This window comes from Aptenodytes patagonicus, chromosome 4 (genome assembly GCF_965638725.1).
Source record: "Aptenodytes patagonicus chromosome 4, bAptPat1.pri.cur, whole genome shotgun sequence".
NCBI classification, from domain to species: Eukaryota; Metazoa; Chordata; class Aves; order Sphenisciformes; family Spheniscidae; genus Aptenodytes; species Aptenodytes patagonicus.
The window spans coordinates 70,615,958-70,635,260 of record NC_134952.1 but is presented as its reverse complement, the minus strand read 5'-3'; the positions used below and the strand labels follow the sequence as shown (position 1 = coordinate 70,635,260).

General features: G+C 37.9%; 1 protein-coding gene across 1 annotated transcript in view; it reads right to left on the bottom strand.

The window, feature by feature from the left end:
• FREM3 (FRAS1 related extracellular matrix 3) overlaps nucleotides 1-19,303 on the bottom strand; it is a 65,190-nt gene that overhangs the window by 19,118 nt on the left and 26,769 nt on the right. The window contains exons 3-8 of the mRNA XM_076337543.1: nucleotides 18,668-18,814; nucleotides 15,861-16,091; nucleotides 15,484-15,609; nucleotides 12,203-12,454; nucleotides 2,979-3,128; nucleotides 530-739 (exon numbers count right to left, since the gene is read on the bottom strand). Coding sequence (XP_076193658.1) covers nucleotides 530-739; nucleotides 2,979-3,128; nucleotides 12,203-12,454; nucleotides 15,484-15,609; nucleotides 15,861-16,091; nucleotides 18,668-18,814 — 1,116 coding nt within the window. The remainder of the gene's footprint in view (nucleotides 1-529; nucleotides 740-2,978; nucleotides 3,129-12,202; nucleotides 12,455-15,483; nucleotides 15,610-15,860; nucleotides 16,092-18,667; nucleotides 18,815-19,303) is intronic.

The window sequence follows — 19,303 nt, the reverse complement described above, 5'->3', positions numbered from 1 at the left end:
ACCTACCTTTTTTTTTCCCCCCTTAATGCTCCCCTAGAAGAGACAATACAGTTACAACTTCATGCAATAGCAATCTGCATAATTATTTGAAAAACTTTGCTCCCTACAATTTTTGGTGTTCAAATAACTACTAGGGAAAAAAAAGTTTAATCCCTATGGTTTCTCTACCTTCAAAATGAATATTCATTCAAACAAACAGCCTTAATGCACCAGGCATAAACAAATGGACTTTTAGCTCATGGCACAGTTCCACTATGATGTTAACTTATCCAAAACAGTATCTTCAAGTACATAATGAGAAGGAAGACAAGCCAGAGTAAAGAACCTGCACTATAGCCCTATGTTCCAACTACAGGTGTAGCACACAGCTGTTAATCTTCATAATGTAGTTGGGGTAAATGATATATCACAGCTCTTATACACATAGTAATTTATGCTACTGCCAAAAGAGCTCTTCCACCTTCTAAGTGCACTTAAGACACTGAAATGAAAAACCTTGGAAAAACTCCCCCACCCCTTTTATACTTACAGTCAGTGACGGTGTCATTGATAAAGACAGTAGTTTTGCTAGGCTCTCCAAGCACTGCATTTGCGGGCATGCAGAGAACTAGTTCAAACTTCTCTGGACCTTCCAGAATAGGCTGGCCCAAATCATCAAGGATGGTCACTCGAAACACTTGCATGTTGACTCCCGGTGTAAAATCCAGGTTACGGCTGATGCCCACATAATCAACTCCAGCTGTTTGGGAAGCAACAAGACTTGGATGGTCAGTTACTACTATATGTTAACATTCACTTGTACATTTGCAAAGTGTGTTTGCAGCTGTTTCTATTACTGTCCTGGAGAAAATTTAATTTAGATTTTTGTCATGTGCAAATAAATTTGGGAACAATGAACATACAGTGCAACACACACACAAATACATTTACTCTTTATGCCATCAGCACAACTAAAACTTGTTTAAGATCCCTTAAACCGCAGAGTAACAGCCTCAACAACACGCAACAGCCCTGATGTCCACAGCAGTTTAACCCTTTTGCTCAACTCTGGACTACATACCTGAGGTTTTACTTAGCTATTTACCTTTAAAGAAGCAGATGTCTGTCCCAGAATAGTTCCAGCTGTACCCTAAGAAAAAGTGTCTTGCACTAGGCTAGATCACTGAGCTTGAAAATCATGCTGTCACCACTGTCTCGTCCCTAAAAGAAGCAGGCAGACTGACTGGAGGTGAGAACACCTAGAATGACTTTTTTGTGTGTGTATGAGACTATTCAATCTAAACTGGAAGATGTATAATGACTTCACTTCTTCCTTCTGCTTGTGTCCCACTGTTTCATTGAGATTCTATTTCCATAATTTTGCATTCTTTTTAACCAGAGTGTTCCTCCCTATCCCCTTTTAAATGTTCTACGTGTTGCTTGTAACGACAGCAATTCTTTCCCTTCTTTGTCACAGCACGTTGAAGTTTACATACTTAAAAGCAACTGAGCCTTTTTCTTTTACACATCATTATGCAGCCTCTGGATTAGAGGCAAGGAACACTTGCCTGCATAACAGCTGACCTCCCTGGTCGGCTCCGTGCATCATGAAGAACTACAATTCTTGCACAGGTTTTGTTCTTCCCTCAAGCAAATATTGTGTGCGTAGGTATTTCATATACAACCATATTAATATTTTTTGGGTGCAAAACGCTATGAATACTTGAAACTAGGAGAAGATTTAGTGAAAAGAATTTTCTTCCAGATCTCCTAACTAGGCTTTAACAGAAGTGATTTTTAAAAAAACCTATAAACACAAGATTAGAAATGCAACATTACTTTGCTACTTTATACACAACACAGAAAATCCTGTAGGACCCAACTGTATTTCTTCACCTGAATAGTGAGTCTTTACATATTCATCACATACATTGTCTATTTTGCTAACCACTTCTCTGTTCTTCAGTAACTGTAGTCAAATTCTATTTCCACATATGTACCTTATAAGTTAATTAACTGTTCCTTCAATCATACATGCTGCATTACTAGTCGCTGTAATTCTTTGTTATTTTGGTAGCAAATCTGATTAAGTATCGCATACATATTAAAAAAGACAATTTTGCTTTCAGCTTGATTAATACGAAAATTTCTGAAGCCTTATCTGTCTCTTGCCAGTGTGTCATCAATTTGTTGGACTGAACAGAGAAATTCTCATTAATGCAACCAATTTCCTTGACACCCAGCAGCTGTAACTGTTCCTTAAAATTAATTTAGCAGTTAGCAAGTCAAGCAACGTATTTAAACAGCACCGCAAGTCAAGCAACGTATTTAAACAGCACCGCAAAATTTTGGCCAGCCTAAGTATTCCCAAATTCTGATAGGGAAAATGACTTTTTGTTGGGACTGAGGAATAAAAATGGAGTTTTACAGAGACAGTCACCAGATTTTGGGTGTTTTGGGTCAGTGCTGGACTGAGAAAATCCTTGGAGGTCACACTGGTGGTGCCTCCCAGAATTTCTCTCCACAGTAACTGAGAGACTCTAAAATCTCAGATACACCAGCTCTCACAGATAAAATATAGCTTCCTTGGCTAACGTACTGATAGCATCATTTCAGGGCAACTGCAGATTTATGCTGTAACTTCAGTTTTATTCCATGGAAACACAGTGCTATAAAGACAATACTCTCTCCTTCACTCCAACTGTTTCTCCCAATGTCTGCCATCAGTTAAGGTGCAAGTAAATTAATGATCATTTTGTTCACATCCATTCTGCAGTCTCCATCAGAAAGTCAGTGAGCTTAGCCGAGCTGTCCTTGCCACACACAACTGGGACACAAATATTGTGTTTTCTACCTGATAAATCCATGTCTGATGTCTTTTACTTAACTTTTGCACCCCGTATATACACTGAAGAGAAATAAGAGTGAATGCCAGATATCCCATTTTCACACTCACATACTCTAAAGCAACCTGAGCAACATTTTTATGAGTAACTCACCCTCTGCTGACATTGGTTCTGTTTTTCTGGAACGCACCGTGACAGAAGCTGCTTTGGACAGATCTGTTCCAGTCCTCCAGACACGAATCTGCACGTAACCAGCACTTTCATCCACTCGATATTCAGTGTTACCAAAGTACAAAGCAGGTTCTAAACAGAGAGAAATGCATATATTTTTGAAAGAGCCTCTTTTGGCTTGCTCTTGCGCACGTGTATATTTAGTGCTTAAACTCTCCAGTCTGACTTCTAGTGCTCAGACTCTGCAGTTTGACTTTTAATATGTTAACAGCTGGGGGGGGGGGGGGGAAAGCATTACCAATTTCCCCTGCAAATCCCAGTAACATCTACTGTCCACTTACATAAATATTATTATGCACCTGCCTACCACTTAATGTAAGGGGTTTTTTAATCCTTTAAAAAACAAACTAAACAGTCCTTGAATTAAGTAAATAAAGTGTTATATCTATATATTTTTGATCTTATCTGCAGCTGACAGAGATCTTCCACAGCCAGCTATTTAGCTTATTGGCTGTTTCCCTTACCACCTGAAGTAAAATAGCCATTTCAAAAATTGTGACTATGTAGCATAACACAGACATAAGACATGGGATAGTTCTTCCATTATATTTTTGTTAAGCAAACCAAGGCAGACTTTTTTTTTTTTTTAAATTTACTATTAAAGGAAATATACACCTAAATACACCTTCCCTCCTCCCTAAAAGATAAAGGCAGTTTGCAGGATTTCAAGAGTTTAGACTTTTTTTTTTTTTAATTGTTTTCAAAGCATACATTTGACATGGATGTGGCAGATTAAAGGGTTACAAGCTGGTTTTTTTCTTCAGTGTGGTAAACTGACTTTAGTTATTCATAGGGAATACAAAAAGGTGCACAATCCAGGTCATGGAAGAGGTCAATATTAAATTGGGTTTAAGAGCAGACTCTGTTGTTTAGTGTAAGAGATCAAACATCACAAGACTGTCTCAAACTAGCACCAATTTAGCCGCCTTTCAGAATACCCATCAAGAAGAATGAAGCAGCACACACTGGAGACATGTTATACCTGCTGCTTTTACTAAGTAATGGATAGAGTCTGCTAAATTCAATACATGGCCTCCTTTACTTTTGTCACCTAAACAATAGTAGGCTTTATCTTGCTATCAGTATTAACAGAGCCTGACACATTTTTCCTGTGTTGCATATTACTACTAATCTATATTAACACAATGTAGAGAATCTCTCCAGTACCACAGCAACATTATTTCAGCACAATAGCCAGTATCTTCTTTAGTAGAACCGCCGCAGTTGCACAAAAGCCTGGCACTCATCTAATACGCTGCGTTTCTATTGTACCTCTTGGGGAAATTCAGAGAACTCTGAAAAGCTTAAGAAGTCATGATTGTTGTCTCCTACAGCTGGGGAAATGGAAGCTCAGAGTAAAACACCATGGTCCATAAAGAGTTTTTAGTTTTTGGCTACCTGATGTTTTCCAGAGCTATTTATTACTGAGCTTAAAGCCAGTTTTACAGAAGGGACGGACAGTTTCAATGTCATTGAGACAGACTCAATGTGCCAAGCAGAGCACAGAAAAATACACAGGCTTTTCTATATAATGTGAAGCAACTAAATAATAAAAGTGCCTCATCCTAGTAATAATTTCTTACATTCTGGATCTCACCTTCCCAAACCTAAATAAATGTTCTTTTGCGAATGGGGGAGAGTATTTAGCTAAGTTCTTTTCTCAACAGGGGCAGACAGCACTGCTCAGCTAATTGAGAATTTTATATTTGCCTAGCGGCACTATCTGCTTCCTCCATGTACATATAAAAACATCAGAACACCACCGGGCCCATACCTATATAAATATTGCCACTTCAGCTTGCAGGCACCTTTGGATACATACTGTAATTTTCTTGAGCCACTGAACTGTGAACCTTCGCGTTGCTTTACCATGAGAGCAAACCCTGATAATCACAAAGACTTGCTGCAGAAGCAGATGAGGCCTTCAGCACACAGTATTAAGGAAGGTACAAGTGTTCCAGGCAGGGCTGCATTAATATTTATTTTCAACCTTTTGATAGATTACCTTTAAACAGGCTGAAACAATTCCTTCCTTAATCAGCCCAGCAGGATGTCTGACAAAGCAAAGCTTTTGCATGCAAAACTCTAGAGAAAAGTTAGGGAATGAAACCAGACACTGGATGATGGGTTAAATAGTTAACAAAACACAAAGCGCTCTGAAAATGCGGGGTTTTGCGGGACAGATCTATTCATCAGGACTGCAGGACTGACTTCTAGCTAAAAATCGCAGCCTTTGGGGGATTGAAGGTGTTGGCTTTCTTCTTGAAAAATTATTTTTCAATTCTTGAAGTATTTTTGTGTTTTAAGAAAAAAGGTATCACGACTGAAACTCAAACTGAATGTCTCATTTTATGTCAATTAAATACTTCAAGCTGTTTGCAAGGAAAATTTTGCTTTGCTTAAAGCAGTACCCCAACACAAATTTTTCTCCCCGCCTTCCTCCCACCCCACCAATCAGCAGTTCTAATGATCAGTTATTTGCCAGTTTTGGCAATTTTCCCCCTGCCGTGACAGGTAAGAGTTTGAAGATGATCACGTTCCCTTCCCACCGGCTATGCAGTTTTTACTATTGAAGTCTTCCCCACATGGCGGGGAGAAGAGTTGCAGTCTAAATATCCAAACTTACATGCCTTTTTGTCGCAGCTAATGGATTATCAAGTGACTAATGATGCCCTGTAACTTGTTACGGTTCTGTTTAACCAACTCGAGTAAAGCACAGGAAGAGTAATTCTTCACAAGGCAATGGCAACACTCCAAGTTATATCGGTATCACTGGGACCAGGATCCTACTTCAACTGTGTGGGCAGAAAAATCATTGGGGTCCCCCACCAAGAGTGGAAAAATCATTTGGAAAAATACAACTTGACAAAAACTGTTACAATTTTGCCCACATTTCATGAAGATGATCACTGCAACGTATTTACTCTGGCAAGAGTAATCAAGAACCTTTGCAATGAAAAGAAAATTATTTATACTTTTAAAAAATTTTAACAATATTTGTAATATAGTATCATCTATTCTTTTCCCATTCCTTCTTCCCCTCTGAAAGAACTGTCCAAGATTCTAGATTTAGTTTAAAAATTAGACTGGTTAGTTTTCTCTATTTACATAGGAATCTGCTTTCAAATATCAAAAGTCCATCAATTTCCCTTAGGCACAGCTTAATGGATTTTCAAGTACAGGTTGCAAATTCTTTTGAAGTTTTAAGAGATCAGGTAGTTCAGCTTATTGCAGTCCACAATAACTGTCTTGAATTGGCCTTTAAATACCAGCCTCCTTAACTGGGAGGGTAACTTCCCCCCCCCCCCCTTGAATGTGTATACTGTGTCTACAACTATATGGACTGTAACATTATAACTTCAGAAGTCAGTGCTGCTCCTTTTGATAACAAGCTTTTTGTTTTGAAATATGGCTTAAGGAAATGCAATAATCAGTCATAATATTATTACAGTTATCTTCCCCATGTCTATTATCCTTACCGTAATTTGTCATCTTAAATTGTGCTAAGCTTTTTATAATTCTCCTGCTGAGAGAACTTGAAATGCTTGCTGCAATGATCCAGTTTCTCAATCTTGTTGTATTACCAATGAAAAATACTAAGCAAGCAAATTCTTTTGTTCATTTCCAACACAAGCAGATGAAAATAAGATTAAAAAAAATAAGTATCTCTATAATTCTTTTTTTTTAATCTTTCAGATGAACCTGTTTCCCATGTAACTATAATACAACAAGAGAGAATTGTTCCTTGGATACTGTGACCAGTGAAATAACAGCATTTTCTGTGTCTTCAGAGTTTCTGAGTGTCCAATCTAGATACACCTACTCTCCCAAAAATAGTAGGGGTAACAAACATCAGTCGATGGGCTATTAAACATACAGGTCCAGCCCTCAAGGAAGATGACACTTGTGACTCAATTATTACAGTGAATTAATCACTTGTCTCTGAAACGCAATCCCTTCTTATCATGGAGCCCAAAGATAACCTCAGTACCCTTTAAATTCTACCTAGGCAGTATGTTTTAAAGACACATACCTTATTTAGGATTTCAAAAGCTGATACACCAAGTCAAAAAAAAAAAAAAAAAGGGGGGGAAAAAGAAAAGCAGTTTTAAAAGTGGAGGTCATTCATGTATTTATACTCTTCTTTTCTTTCCCTCTTAGGATGGTCAGTGAAAAAATTATTAAATAAATTACTGAACATTTAACTAAGAAAGCAGAACAGCATCTGAGCTAACTGGTAATCTTTAGTAAACAATAGTGATTTCAATCATTAAATGCCATAAACTATTAATTTAAAATCAATTTTCCTTCATAAAATAATAGCTTTACGTGTTAGTTTGGCCTGGAAAGCCAGCCAATTTTCTTTTTTTTTTTTTTAAGCTGTGGTCCTGAAACCTGCTCTACCTGTGATGCCACTTAAAACACACAAGCAAAGAGCTAGTGTGGATTTCCGCTTGCTTAGAAAACCACAAGCTGTTTGCACCTATTTCTTCAAAGCCATTTACTGAACAACCAGGCCCTTTGTTCAGCTAGACATGGACAGCGTGCTCCCAGGCGCCCACATTACAGGAAAACGATACACAACTCGGAGCTTACCCGTTTAGCATCAAGGGTCTACTACAAAACCTGCATTGTTCTCTGGCTTGGAGAGACCCTAGATCAAAGACATTATGTCTTGACTATTAACTTGCTGTTTCTTTTTCTTTTTAATTCTTGAACTAACACTTTATTTAAATGTTACTATGATGCTATGAGAATGTGGAGTAATAATTAGTTTAGAGATATTTAAGTTTCAAACTTTTTCATGCACTAAGCTATATGAAATTGGTAACTGAAGACTCTTGAGACCTAATAATGAGTTATTTCTAGGTTTTTTGTGCATGTAACATGACTCTGTGAGGAGCTATGGATCTTCACTTGAGGCAGACTGTGGCAGGCCTCTCCTTATGACAGTGACAACAAAATTTTAGGACTTTCTTCTTCTGTTTTCTCTTTAAGGAATCTCTGGGCATATGCCTCTCAAACCATACTTCGAGCTTTGATCGATGCCTTTCTCCATATAACGCACAAACCATATCACACCTGAGTAGAGATGGTGGAAATTTGAATCTTTCAGATGCTAAATAGGGAAAAGTTTCTACAGTTGTAATCTGAGAGATGAAAATAGGCCCATGTACAGAACTAATACTGAAAATTTTCATGCATTTCACAGAAAAAAGTCACTGTAATGTGTGCTTTATTTTCCAGTATAAGGCCATCATACAGAACCATTTATTTAAAAATACAGCAAGGTAAGGACCTTCAGAGAGGGGGACCTAAGCGGAATATATCTAAGAAACCTCAAACCCTGAAACAATAAAACCAAGAAACTGCTTTCTCCTCCATCCTCACACACACATAGAACTGCGGATACCAGTGATCTCACAAGTTCTATGAAGCTCTCATGAGACATCTCAACAGAACAGCCAGCAATAAAAAAAACAATTTCCATTCCTGCCTGTGCTCTGGTATCAGACTTTCAAAATGGGAAGAGCGACTAAGAGAATTTAATAACGTTTGAATGCCTGGTTTTTATCTCACCTTATGGTGACATTATCTTTACTGATAGAATGAATGTTTTTTCTGAAGTATGTTATATACTTTGTGAACCACTCTGTATAAATATTTAAACAGTAGTAATTCCACTACCAGAAACTCTGACAACATACTTGACTGCTTTCCTTGATGACACTTTAAGTGGCTTTCCTTCTTGCTGTAAAGCTTAATGTGAGTAAAAACATTTCAGATCGCTCAATATAACTAATTTGTCAACTTTCACTGATACGCAGCAGCACCGAAATGATTGACATTAAAGTTGTGGCATTTACATACAGCTTTCTTTGGCCTAAGAAACTCAAGCCTTTTCTCTCCAAAATTTCTTCTTTTTTTAAAATTGTTGACAAGAAATATACTTGTTATTTCAAGTCTTACTAATGTTAAGCAATACCAATACTAATACCAAGCAATAACCTTTCTTTGTATTTGACCGTTGTGAGATGTGGAATGCTGTGAATAAAATTAGCACAAGGTATTTGCTTTTATATGTATGTCAGGGAGCGTTCACAGAATCTCATCGTGGGTGAACAACAGAGCAAGGTAATCATTCCCAAACTGCTTTTACTTAGAAAAAGTGTGAGGAGTATTTCCTGTGTTGCTTGCTATAGCAAGGAACACATTCATACTGCATATATCTGTATGTATAGCTGCATACTTCTCTACACTGTCAAAAGGCCTTATCTTGCTATCAACAAAAACTCCATCGACTGCATTGATGTCATCTAACACCTCTGTAGGTATTTAAGCACTTACAATGTACTTATTCAAGCTTATCTGCTATATTGCCCTTTACTCGATCCCAGCTATATTTTTACTATCTGTACTTACAAATAAAGGGGTTCAGACCTCAGAGCTTGCCATTACACATGAAGGACTATGCCTAGTACTTTGCTGCAAGGTTACCTACTTTTTATTTGAACTGTTAAGCAGTTCATGAAACTGTAAAAGTCTGGAAGTGGTGCCACTATTATGGACATTTCTGCAAAGATTTGTAATATAAAAAAAGCCCACAAATGCAAAAAACGTGTATCATGTTCCAGGTTCATTTACATTAAAGCTAATCATGGCCTGAATCACATTAATTTATGCTGTGTATGGTCACTTATCCATACAAGTAGTTTTGGAACACTATCAGATCTTAATAATATATTTTTGAATTTTTCTTTTCTATTTCTAGGGCTGGCTAACACAGGATTACTATTATCCCTTAATGCTGCAGATAATTCTATTAACGTATAGTTTAAAGTCTTTGTCTCTCAATTTCTTTCTCTTTCTCCTTGTAGGGTTCTCTGGTTCTTGTTGTTAGAGGCATCACAGCTCACCTCATCACGACTAACTTGACCAAAGGATTGTGCGAACACGGCCACATCCCATACCAAAGCTGTGCTCAGCTTTTTTCCAGTTGGAAAGAGGTGCTTTCAGGCTTACTGTTGCCTTTGCTGAGTCTAACAATCATTCCAAGTTTGGTCTGCATACTTCAGCTTTTAGCATATTGCACTTTACAATGGGAAATTTTATCTGTTTAAACAACCCATTTTTCCCAGTATTAACAAAAACCCCAAAGCATTCATCTTTCAGACACAACCAGGCCTATGGCTATGAAATCTTTTTCACTTTAATGGACTGTAGGACTATCCATTGTAGGAGTGGTAAGTATACTTATCCACTGTATATACACTTACAGTAGTGTATAAGTATTAGAAACTTTTGGTGGATCAAGGTATCATTCTGCAGAAAAAAAAAAATGGTGAAACTACTCTTTGAAACTCAAATTTTACATATTTGAGAAAAGGTTGTCCAGTTTCTTATCAACCAATCCAATTGCCACGAGTCTACTTCCAGGTCAGATCAAAATAGACGGGCAGCCTGTTTCCTGTCTGTTTATTCAAAATGGAAATAGTCTTACACAGTGATGTATTCTTAAGAGACTTTTCATTTCAGAGCACACGCTTTAACAAATTGAGCTTAAGCCCTAGCTATCTTTCCATATGACATAGGCTGAGTTCAGAATTACTCTGAATTTATCTGATGATAGGTTGTTAAGTATTTTGCCGGATGGTAGTCTTAGAAAGAAAGCTTTGTAACAGAGAGAAAGTGAATATACGATAACCTATCAAAGTTGTATTGAAAAGTAGAAGCATGATAATTTTCTGTCAATTAATATAAAATAATTATCTATATAGTAATTTAGCTTTATATATATAAAAAATAATTTTCTATCTATTAAAAACTGCATAGAAAGCAGTTTTGATCTGCTGATAATAAATAATTTTGTTTTCCATGAAAATAAAAATCTGGTCATTGAGTCTGGTAAAGAAAACAACTCTTTCCTTGCCGCAATGGATTAATTCTGTATTCTTTTCCCTTCCTATTCTCTGAAAAGGATGAAGAAGCCTTTTGACAGATCTCATCAAGCTAAAGACCATGTTACTCATATTAACTTCATTCTTATGGCAAATTCACTTCTGATGTAAATCCTTTGGCCTCAGAGGAATTACACCAGTGACTATTTTGACCCATTCATGTTCCATTTGAGAAAACATTTTTCCCCTCATCAATTTGACTGTGTCTGTTTTGACTAGCTGACTTCTGCAGGACATACAAAAGGGTAGATATAAACAATAGCTAATAGGAATATTCTCCTGGATCTTTAGCTTCTTACTTTTCTTCATATAACAGAGTGAAAATTAGTTTTATATTACAGGACACAGAAATCAGCCCCCAAATTGTCGTTATTTATGATGTTAATCAAAAGCTCCAAAGAATCAGCTCAGTATAGCTTAAATACCGAACCTGACCACTATCGTATATCATGGATTTGCCTAATCACAGTGTAAAACTCCTGCCTTATTTAGCACAATTATATTCCCAAAATTGGATTAGCAAGAAAGATTTAGACAGGGACTAAAAGAACAAACAGAAGCATGAAAATAAAGTACATGGCTTTTCTTCTGCTTCTGTCTAATAGTATCAATTCTTGAATCGAATTCTGTCTCTCCAATTTTATAATAAAAAAGGAAGACTTGCATTAGAAGACTTGCATAAGACTACCTTAAAAGTGCACTAATCTGGACACACTGGGAATTACTGTGCATGCCAGATTAGCCTCTATTAACTATTTCTACTCTTTAGCTTTATCTGATAGTATACAAATTTTTTCATCTATAATATTGTCACAAAACTGATCTATACCTGTGTAAACTACTGTAATCACAGACTCCGCTGCAGTAACAGTAAATCTAATCCTCACAGATCTACTTCAGAGTAATAAAACAGCCATCTAGTCCTATGCCAGTAAAGAAAATAAAATCTAATCCTCAACTCCTACTGCAATAACGAAACAGTGTAAGCCGAAGTGCACGATACTTGTTTACACTGTATCTTAAGCACAGTTCACGTCTGTTCTGCCAGTTTTCCTACTGAGTAAGCAAATCCTAGGCCCATGTTTTCAGCTGTTTAAAAAACAAAAACACAGCGGAGGAGACTATTTAATCAATAAAACTTTCAAAGAGGGAAGTCCCAGCAAAACAAAATTGCTTCTTCATACTCACCATCATCTGTGTCAGCCAAGATTATTACTTTAGCACTTGGGAATTCAGTGCCAATTTGGCCACCCACTGGCATGCTCAGAGAAATATTGAAGGTCTCATCTTCCTCATAGAGAGAGTCATCAATAATAATAATACGACAGATTTTCTCAGTCTCATCCTTATTAAAATGAACAATGCTGCTATGATCTTCAGGACGTGAGATGTAGTCAGAGTAAGACGAGACAGTGGATGGTACTGTGCCAGTAGCAGAACCTATGAGGAGAGAGGGTAAAAAATGAATTACAGGGACTCAGGACTTTAAAGACGTGGAAGAACAACAGCCCTTTAAATGAAACAAACACAGAAAAAGTGTTTTATGCTGGAACTGACTAATAAATGTGCTTTGGTAACAAGTTAAACACAAGCAATTCTTCCTATTTATAATTACAACTTCTCCAGTAGCAAAGTGGCTCAGAGGGCTCTTATTATCACCCAGGACCCTCACAAAATCATTCCTGCTCCCAATTCACTATTATCTCCAGTTATCCTGACTCAACTTTTTTGTGGGGCTGCACTTCAACCAGGTGAGAGAAGTGAGTCAACTAATTAAAAAAAAAACCCTCCAAAAATATGCTTTGATATGAATTATGTAGAGCACAGCCCCATCAGCAGTTGAACAGTCACCATAAAAAGCAATTTTGTGAGGGAAGAAGAACAGAGTGCAAGAGCAGTTAGGAGAGGCAAGGGGCAAAACCCCCAAATAGGTTTTGCTGTTGAAAGATGAGGATGTGGAGCCACACCCGACTTAACATCAGACACGACTGACCACATTTCATAACATTTGCACTGAAAAATGGCAAGATGTTTTCCCTTTTCACTTCTACACTCTATTCGTTCATGGATGAGAATGCCTGTGAAAGTCACTGGGACTTTAGGATGAGGACTCTTCCTGAACAAATAAATGTGAATTTGAACTTCACCTTTACCTCACTGTGTGATTCTTAGAAGGTGGGGAGAAAAAAAACCCTGCCTCTTACTTCTGTTACGTTTATTTGTGTGAAATACTTGTTAAAAAAAAGGTAAGGCTTATATGCAATATGAACCTAAGAACTGCTGTGGATTTGCACTACCGGCATCCTTGTAGCCAACTGGGATGTTACTATCTGGTTGGGTGGACTGCTAGATGGATGGATGAAAACTGGCTAGATCACCAGGATTAAAGGGTAGTGGTTAATAGTTTGTACTCCACCTGAAGGCCAGTTACAACTGGAGTTCCTCAGTGGCCTGCCCTGGGTCCGCAGGGGTTTTCAGGGGAGAAAAGCCTGAGCAACCCTGTCCTGCCTCACAGCTGCCCCTGCTTTGAGGAGCAGATCTAACCGGAGACCTCTCAAGGTCCCTTCTCACCCACATAATTCTGCGTACGTTAGGTGGCCTGATTTTCAGAGGCCGTAAGTACACACAACATGCATTGATCACCTTCCTTTACCGCGGACAGGGGTTAGTAATGTGTCAGACACTTACTAAGCAGGCTGAGAAAGATTACATGAGAGACAGTGTCATGTTTACCATGCTTATCATGTTTAAAGCTTTGAGAAAAATTATTTTACTGCAGCATGTTTATGAAAAACACAGATCATGACAACAATTACAGCAATTGTGCATTTGGGTAAATGGTTAGCGTTATTAAGGCCAGACACGTTGACAGCGTACAAGGACAAAAAACCATAAGTAACTTGGTAAGATTTTCTGTGCCTCAATACACAACAAAAGAGGGGAAAATTCTGTTAAGCCCTTATAAGTCACTGATGAAGGAACAAATGACCTCTGAATGCCTGACACTCTGAAGATTCCTGCCAACCACTCAGGCTGACTCTTATAGGTAAGGGTAAAATAGAAACAAAAGACGTTAAAAGGATTTTCTGAACCAGAAGTTTAAGTAAGTCATAGAACTGAGGATGATCCCCCATTTTCCCTGCCCAGGAAGCATACAGAATGCTGGTATCTCAAGCTATGACTAGCTGATAGAAGACTTCTGTACGAAAACCATTTTTTTCAATCAAAACTTTCATATTTCACTGCTTAGGATAAATGCTAACCTCTGTCTTAAGCCTGGTTTCATTTATAAATGCCCATTACCTTATGTTTATGAAATCTATTTTTGAATGCACATTTTAGTTTTGATTAAGAGTTATCTGATATATTTTATAATATCTAGTATTTTTACAATATCTAATATTTTCTCTCCTCTGCCATCTCGCTTTTTCAGTTTATAGCAGGCTTATTTTGTAGTCAAGAACTATATTTGCAAAACTTAAGATTCAAATGAGTTGAAGAAAGAATCACATTATCAACTACCTGTCTGTATTAACTATAGTATTTGAGTGACTGATCACCATGCTGAAAGTCAGCGCAGCACCACAAACTTACATTCACACATCTCTGAATATCTAGTGAAGGCAGGGTTGTGATCTGAACTTTATAGCTGGCCTCTAACCTAACCTAAACCCCAAAATCTCATTTGATTTTAGAAATGGTTTAGTTCTAAAACTACATCTCTTCTCTGTGGTTCATGACCAACTCCATACATCGCTTTCTTTGATAACACAGATTCACAAGTGAGATAAAAAGCAGTAAGACAGATCATTGCTTCACGCAGCCTTCTGTGTCAGTTATGTTTAAAAAAAAAAGTGACACTCAATGCCTGTAGTCTGTCAATTTTGAAATACTAGTACCTGCTGAATCAACTGAAGCCCTGACTTGGCTTCTTCCGGCTACACAGTCAAAAAACAAAACACTGATGACAGGAAAAACCCCACACTGGGGACCTCACTTCTCATTCAGGGTATATACAAAGGTGCAATGATCAGTCAGATCCTCAACAACAGGAGAGGTACAGGGCTTCAGACTAGAAGAATCCTTTTTCCCCTCTAAACAATCACTGCAGGGACAGGCATTTCCTCTTCAGCAGGAAAAGCTGCAGGAAAAAAGATGGTGCCTCTTCGAAAAAAGGTATATATACATGTATACATATATACACACGTAGATGTATGTGCGCATACATGTAAACAAATACGTATGTGCATGCACACACACACACACACACACATATTCTTACATTTTGGGCTTTAAAACACTCTTTAAGCAGAGAACTAGACACACATAAGTTGCCTGCAAAAATCACTTGTTCCAGCTACTGAAGTTACTGGCAATATTTGCTGACTAACAACAACTGCATTCGCTCTCTTACTTACCTAAACGTGAATATTACGCTGAATAATCTGTTATCTAGCTAGATAACATACCTTGGTGTGTAGAACAAATGACCATCAGTTCTTGACTGACATCTCCAGATCTTCTAACAGGAATCAGCAGTTCACCTATATCTTCCTCTACTCTATATTCCAGCTGAGGAACATACACTGTAGATACTGAAGAAAAACATGAGAAGGAGGGGACCAAGGTTGAACACCTGTATGACATTACATACAGAGTATGAATTTAGCCAGAGAAGAGATTTAATAAGAAATTCAAATTCCTTGTTCAGCTAGGTGAAGCTTTAAGACAGGGCTGAACCACAACAGAGCAAAGACAGATGAGGTATACAGGTACCCACAGGACCCGCAAGTGAACAATATTGCGCCGAACCACAAATCCTACGGGAACGAGAAGTGATACATACCATCACCAGGATCCACGATTTCAACCGTTGCTACTGCTGGAATCTCAAGGGCAGCCATAACCGGATCAGACAGAACAATCTGGAATGTTTCAGATGCCTCGTATTCATTGTCTGCAAATATCCTCACTCGCCAGGTAGCCGAAGCCTGTCCTGGATTGAACTGGACCTGTTTCTGAGGTTTCCCCTTGAAGTCTTTATCCTTTACTGCGGTACCATCTTTGGTTCCAATACCTGCACAAAAATTCAGCGGAATTATTCTCCATGCGTTTTAGTATTTTAATAAAATTAAAACAATCACCACAAAAAAAAGTTTTAAAATGCTAATCTGGCAGTTACTGACCTTCAGGAAAAAATAAGGATGGTTATATCACACTTTCTCTAACATTGTTGCATAGCTCATAAAAAAATAGGTAATTAGGGCAAGGTCCTGCCAACATTTGTGGCCATAAAGAATTGTATTTGCTTGAAAAATTCCATTGACTTCACCTGCTGGGCACTTAAAACCTATACAAGCATCAACAAAGTTACTGAGGTTATTTATCAAATATGACTGAACAGAACTGTTCAACAAGGCCAGTTTTCCCATCTATATAAAAATTTGTGGAACAAGTTTTCCTGTTATGCCTTCAGAAAAGGTATATCAGCCTGTTAAGAAATTTATTTATGTCAATTAAGGTGCTCAAAGCTTTATTGAAGGTATAATTTAGTCATGCACATAAATAAAAAACCAAACCAAAAACCAACCCCACCACTCATCTCTTTCAAAGAGAAATTAATCATTGTATCTTTAATACTTTGTGCTTACAGTTTCTGTTACTGCTCTGTATCTGTGCTGTACTTACACACATTTAAGGTCTGTGAAGTTCTTTTATCACTTTTACCTGTACACTAAATAAGCCCTAAAGGCTTTTGCCATCTGTCCAAGTCTTGCTTCTGCAGATGCTCTCCTAGCAAGGTAAGTAACTGGACATGCCATGTGGAATTGCAGCTCAGCGTGACTGAACAATGTTCTCAGGGTTTATTGGGTCCACCACACTATGCAAATTTGCTCCTTCTCTCCTACCCCCATTTTTTCTTCCTCGTGTAACTCTAAACTGCAATACGTAGTCACATATCCATCCTCTCTGCTGGGGTATTATCCAAGCAGAAGCTTTTCATTGTACAGGTTTAAAAGACTGCACATTCTCATCTTAATAAAAACCACAGAGGGTAGTTGCATAGAGATTCTAGGGCTAGAAATTAATACATTTAGTTCAAAGTTAAGCAGCAGATGAGGATTTAACTCAAAGTAGGTTTTGTTTGCTATTTAGATCAGATGGCTTTTGCTGCAGCATGAGTTCATAAAATGATAATAAACCATGAATGTTTTGAAAGAGCAAAAACAGTATCCAGAAACATGAACACGCTTTATTGGAAACTCACGTGCAGGATGCTACAACTGACATAAAGATTCATTCAGCTTTTGCTACTTAATGCAGCACAAACACTCAATGGTTTTGATTTTTCAATTTTTTTTTTTAAAGTGAGACTGCATCATACATAAAAATACATCATAGGAAGGCACTCAAGAAAAGATTTTTTAAATACAAAGAGTTGTTACACATTTTTAAGCCTGCATATTTTTGTAGCTAGGTTTCTTGTTTGTTTTAATCAAAGGCACACACATACTGGCAGAATCCAACTGTGGATGTAATGAAGCGAAGATCTGTAACCATGGGGTTTTGAAAGTCATTATTGCCTTTGGCTTCAATCCAGCATTAGTTCAAATATACGAGCATCTTTTTATGAAGGTTCAACACCAGCAATTACAAGTCACTTTACCTCCCCACTTGAGAATGATTAATCCCTCTCAAGTCAATGGCCTATGGGTTTGTTGGAGAATCTGATGGCTAGCGAAAAGCTTCTGAAGGCAGTGGAGTATGAAATCATTCCGAAATGATTTAATTCCTAAATTTCCACAGTTTTTCTATTCCACAACTGCTTAGGTTTTAAACATCTGATTTAATTAATAGATAATAGCCCAATATATTTGTGTTGTGCAAAGCAAATATTGTTACACGTGGGTTTAAATGATAAAAACCCTGAAACTTTATAAACCTTTTTTCTTTTTGTTTTTAAATCAGGGAGAAAAAGACCTTTCTGCTCAGTGCTCCTTGAGTCGCTCTATTGGTGCAAAGGTTTCTATGATTCCTATTTACTTTGCAGAGCTGTCACGTTTGGGTACTCTGCTATCCCATGATAGCACACTCGTAGCTTCAGCGTGCGCTACACCTGCCACCTCTGCTAGCAGACGACCCTTCGAGAGTTTCTAGCAGCTTTCAGAGTTTCTCGTAGCTCAAAGGCCAGCGTAACACTGCCCTTGTAAAGTGAGGAGTTGTAACTAACTTCTCCACAACGTGGTTCTGCAAGCAGAGACCAGCTACTTCAAGAACTTATTTGTTTACTTATAGCTAAAGTTAATGCGTTACGAAATGTATCCTCCTGTCAAAATAAACAAAGCAGAGTACCCCAATTTCTGTTTTGTTGTCTGGCAAGTGACTTCAGGAAAAAGACACTGGGCAAACAGCAGAAGTTCATTTTATTGATTTGTTCTTACATCTACTAATATACATACTCGCTTAGATTTCTGGGTGGCAGCAGTGGAAAATGAAGCACATAGCCACGGGTGAACGATAAAAAACTGTATCATTGTTATTCTCATTATTTGGCATTTACTTTGTGAACAGAGGAACAAGTAACTATGGAAGAGCTCCTTAACAGCTGCCTTTTCTGGTGCAAGCAGCTTCAAATGTTAAAGATGTACTTACTGATAAAAGAGGTTTCTCGCAGATATCCTCTGCGTCTGATGGTCACCTCCAGAAATCTGGAGTTCTCATCTACGACGTAGCTCTCCTTCTCCAGTGAAACCCAAGCCCAGTTCAGTCGAAATGGCTGGCTCTTTAACATGTTCCCCCCTGTGTCACAAAAGAAGTATCCTGAATACTACATATAGTTTGCAAAACACAATTAGAATTCCCTAAGGTCATTGCTTAAGTATATTTATATCACCTCAGGACAAAGCCAGCCTGCTTTTTCACCTGCAGATATGAGGGACAGAGGTGCATCACACGAACCACAATGGTCTGCTCTCCCAGACCTTCCAGAGTTGACCGGCACACGTCTTCCAAGAGGCTGGAGGCTAGTTCAGGGGTCACAGCCTGTGTCTTAGCACATCAGCTCCCTAATTAAGCTACCTATTAACTCTCAAAGACTACTTTTGCACAGATTATTTCTGTCAGGAGTGGGATTAAGCTGTGAAAATAACTCTTTGGGAGGCTGTAGGTGGGTCACATTGTAGTCTCGCATTACTGACTCTTTTTAACAATGCTAGTATGTGCCTATCAACATCAAACATGAGCGCAAGCTGAATTCAGCGTCTCCTAGTAAATGTAGGCAACATGCAC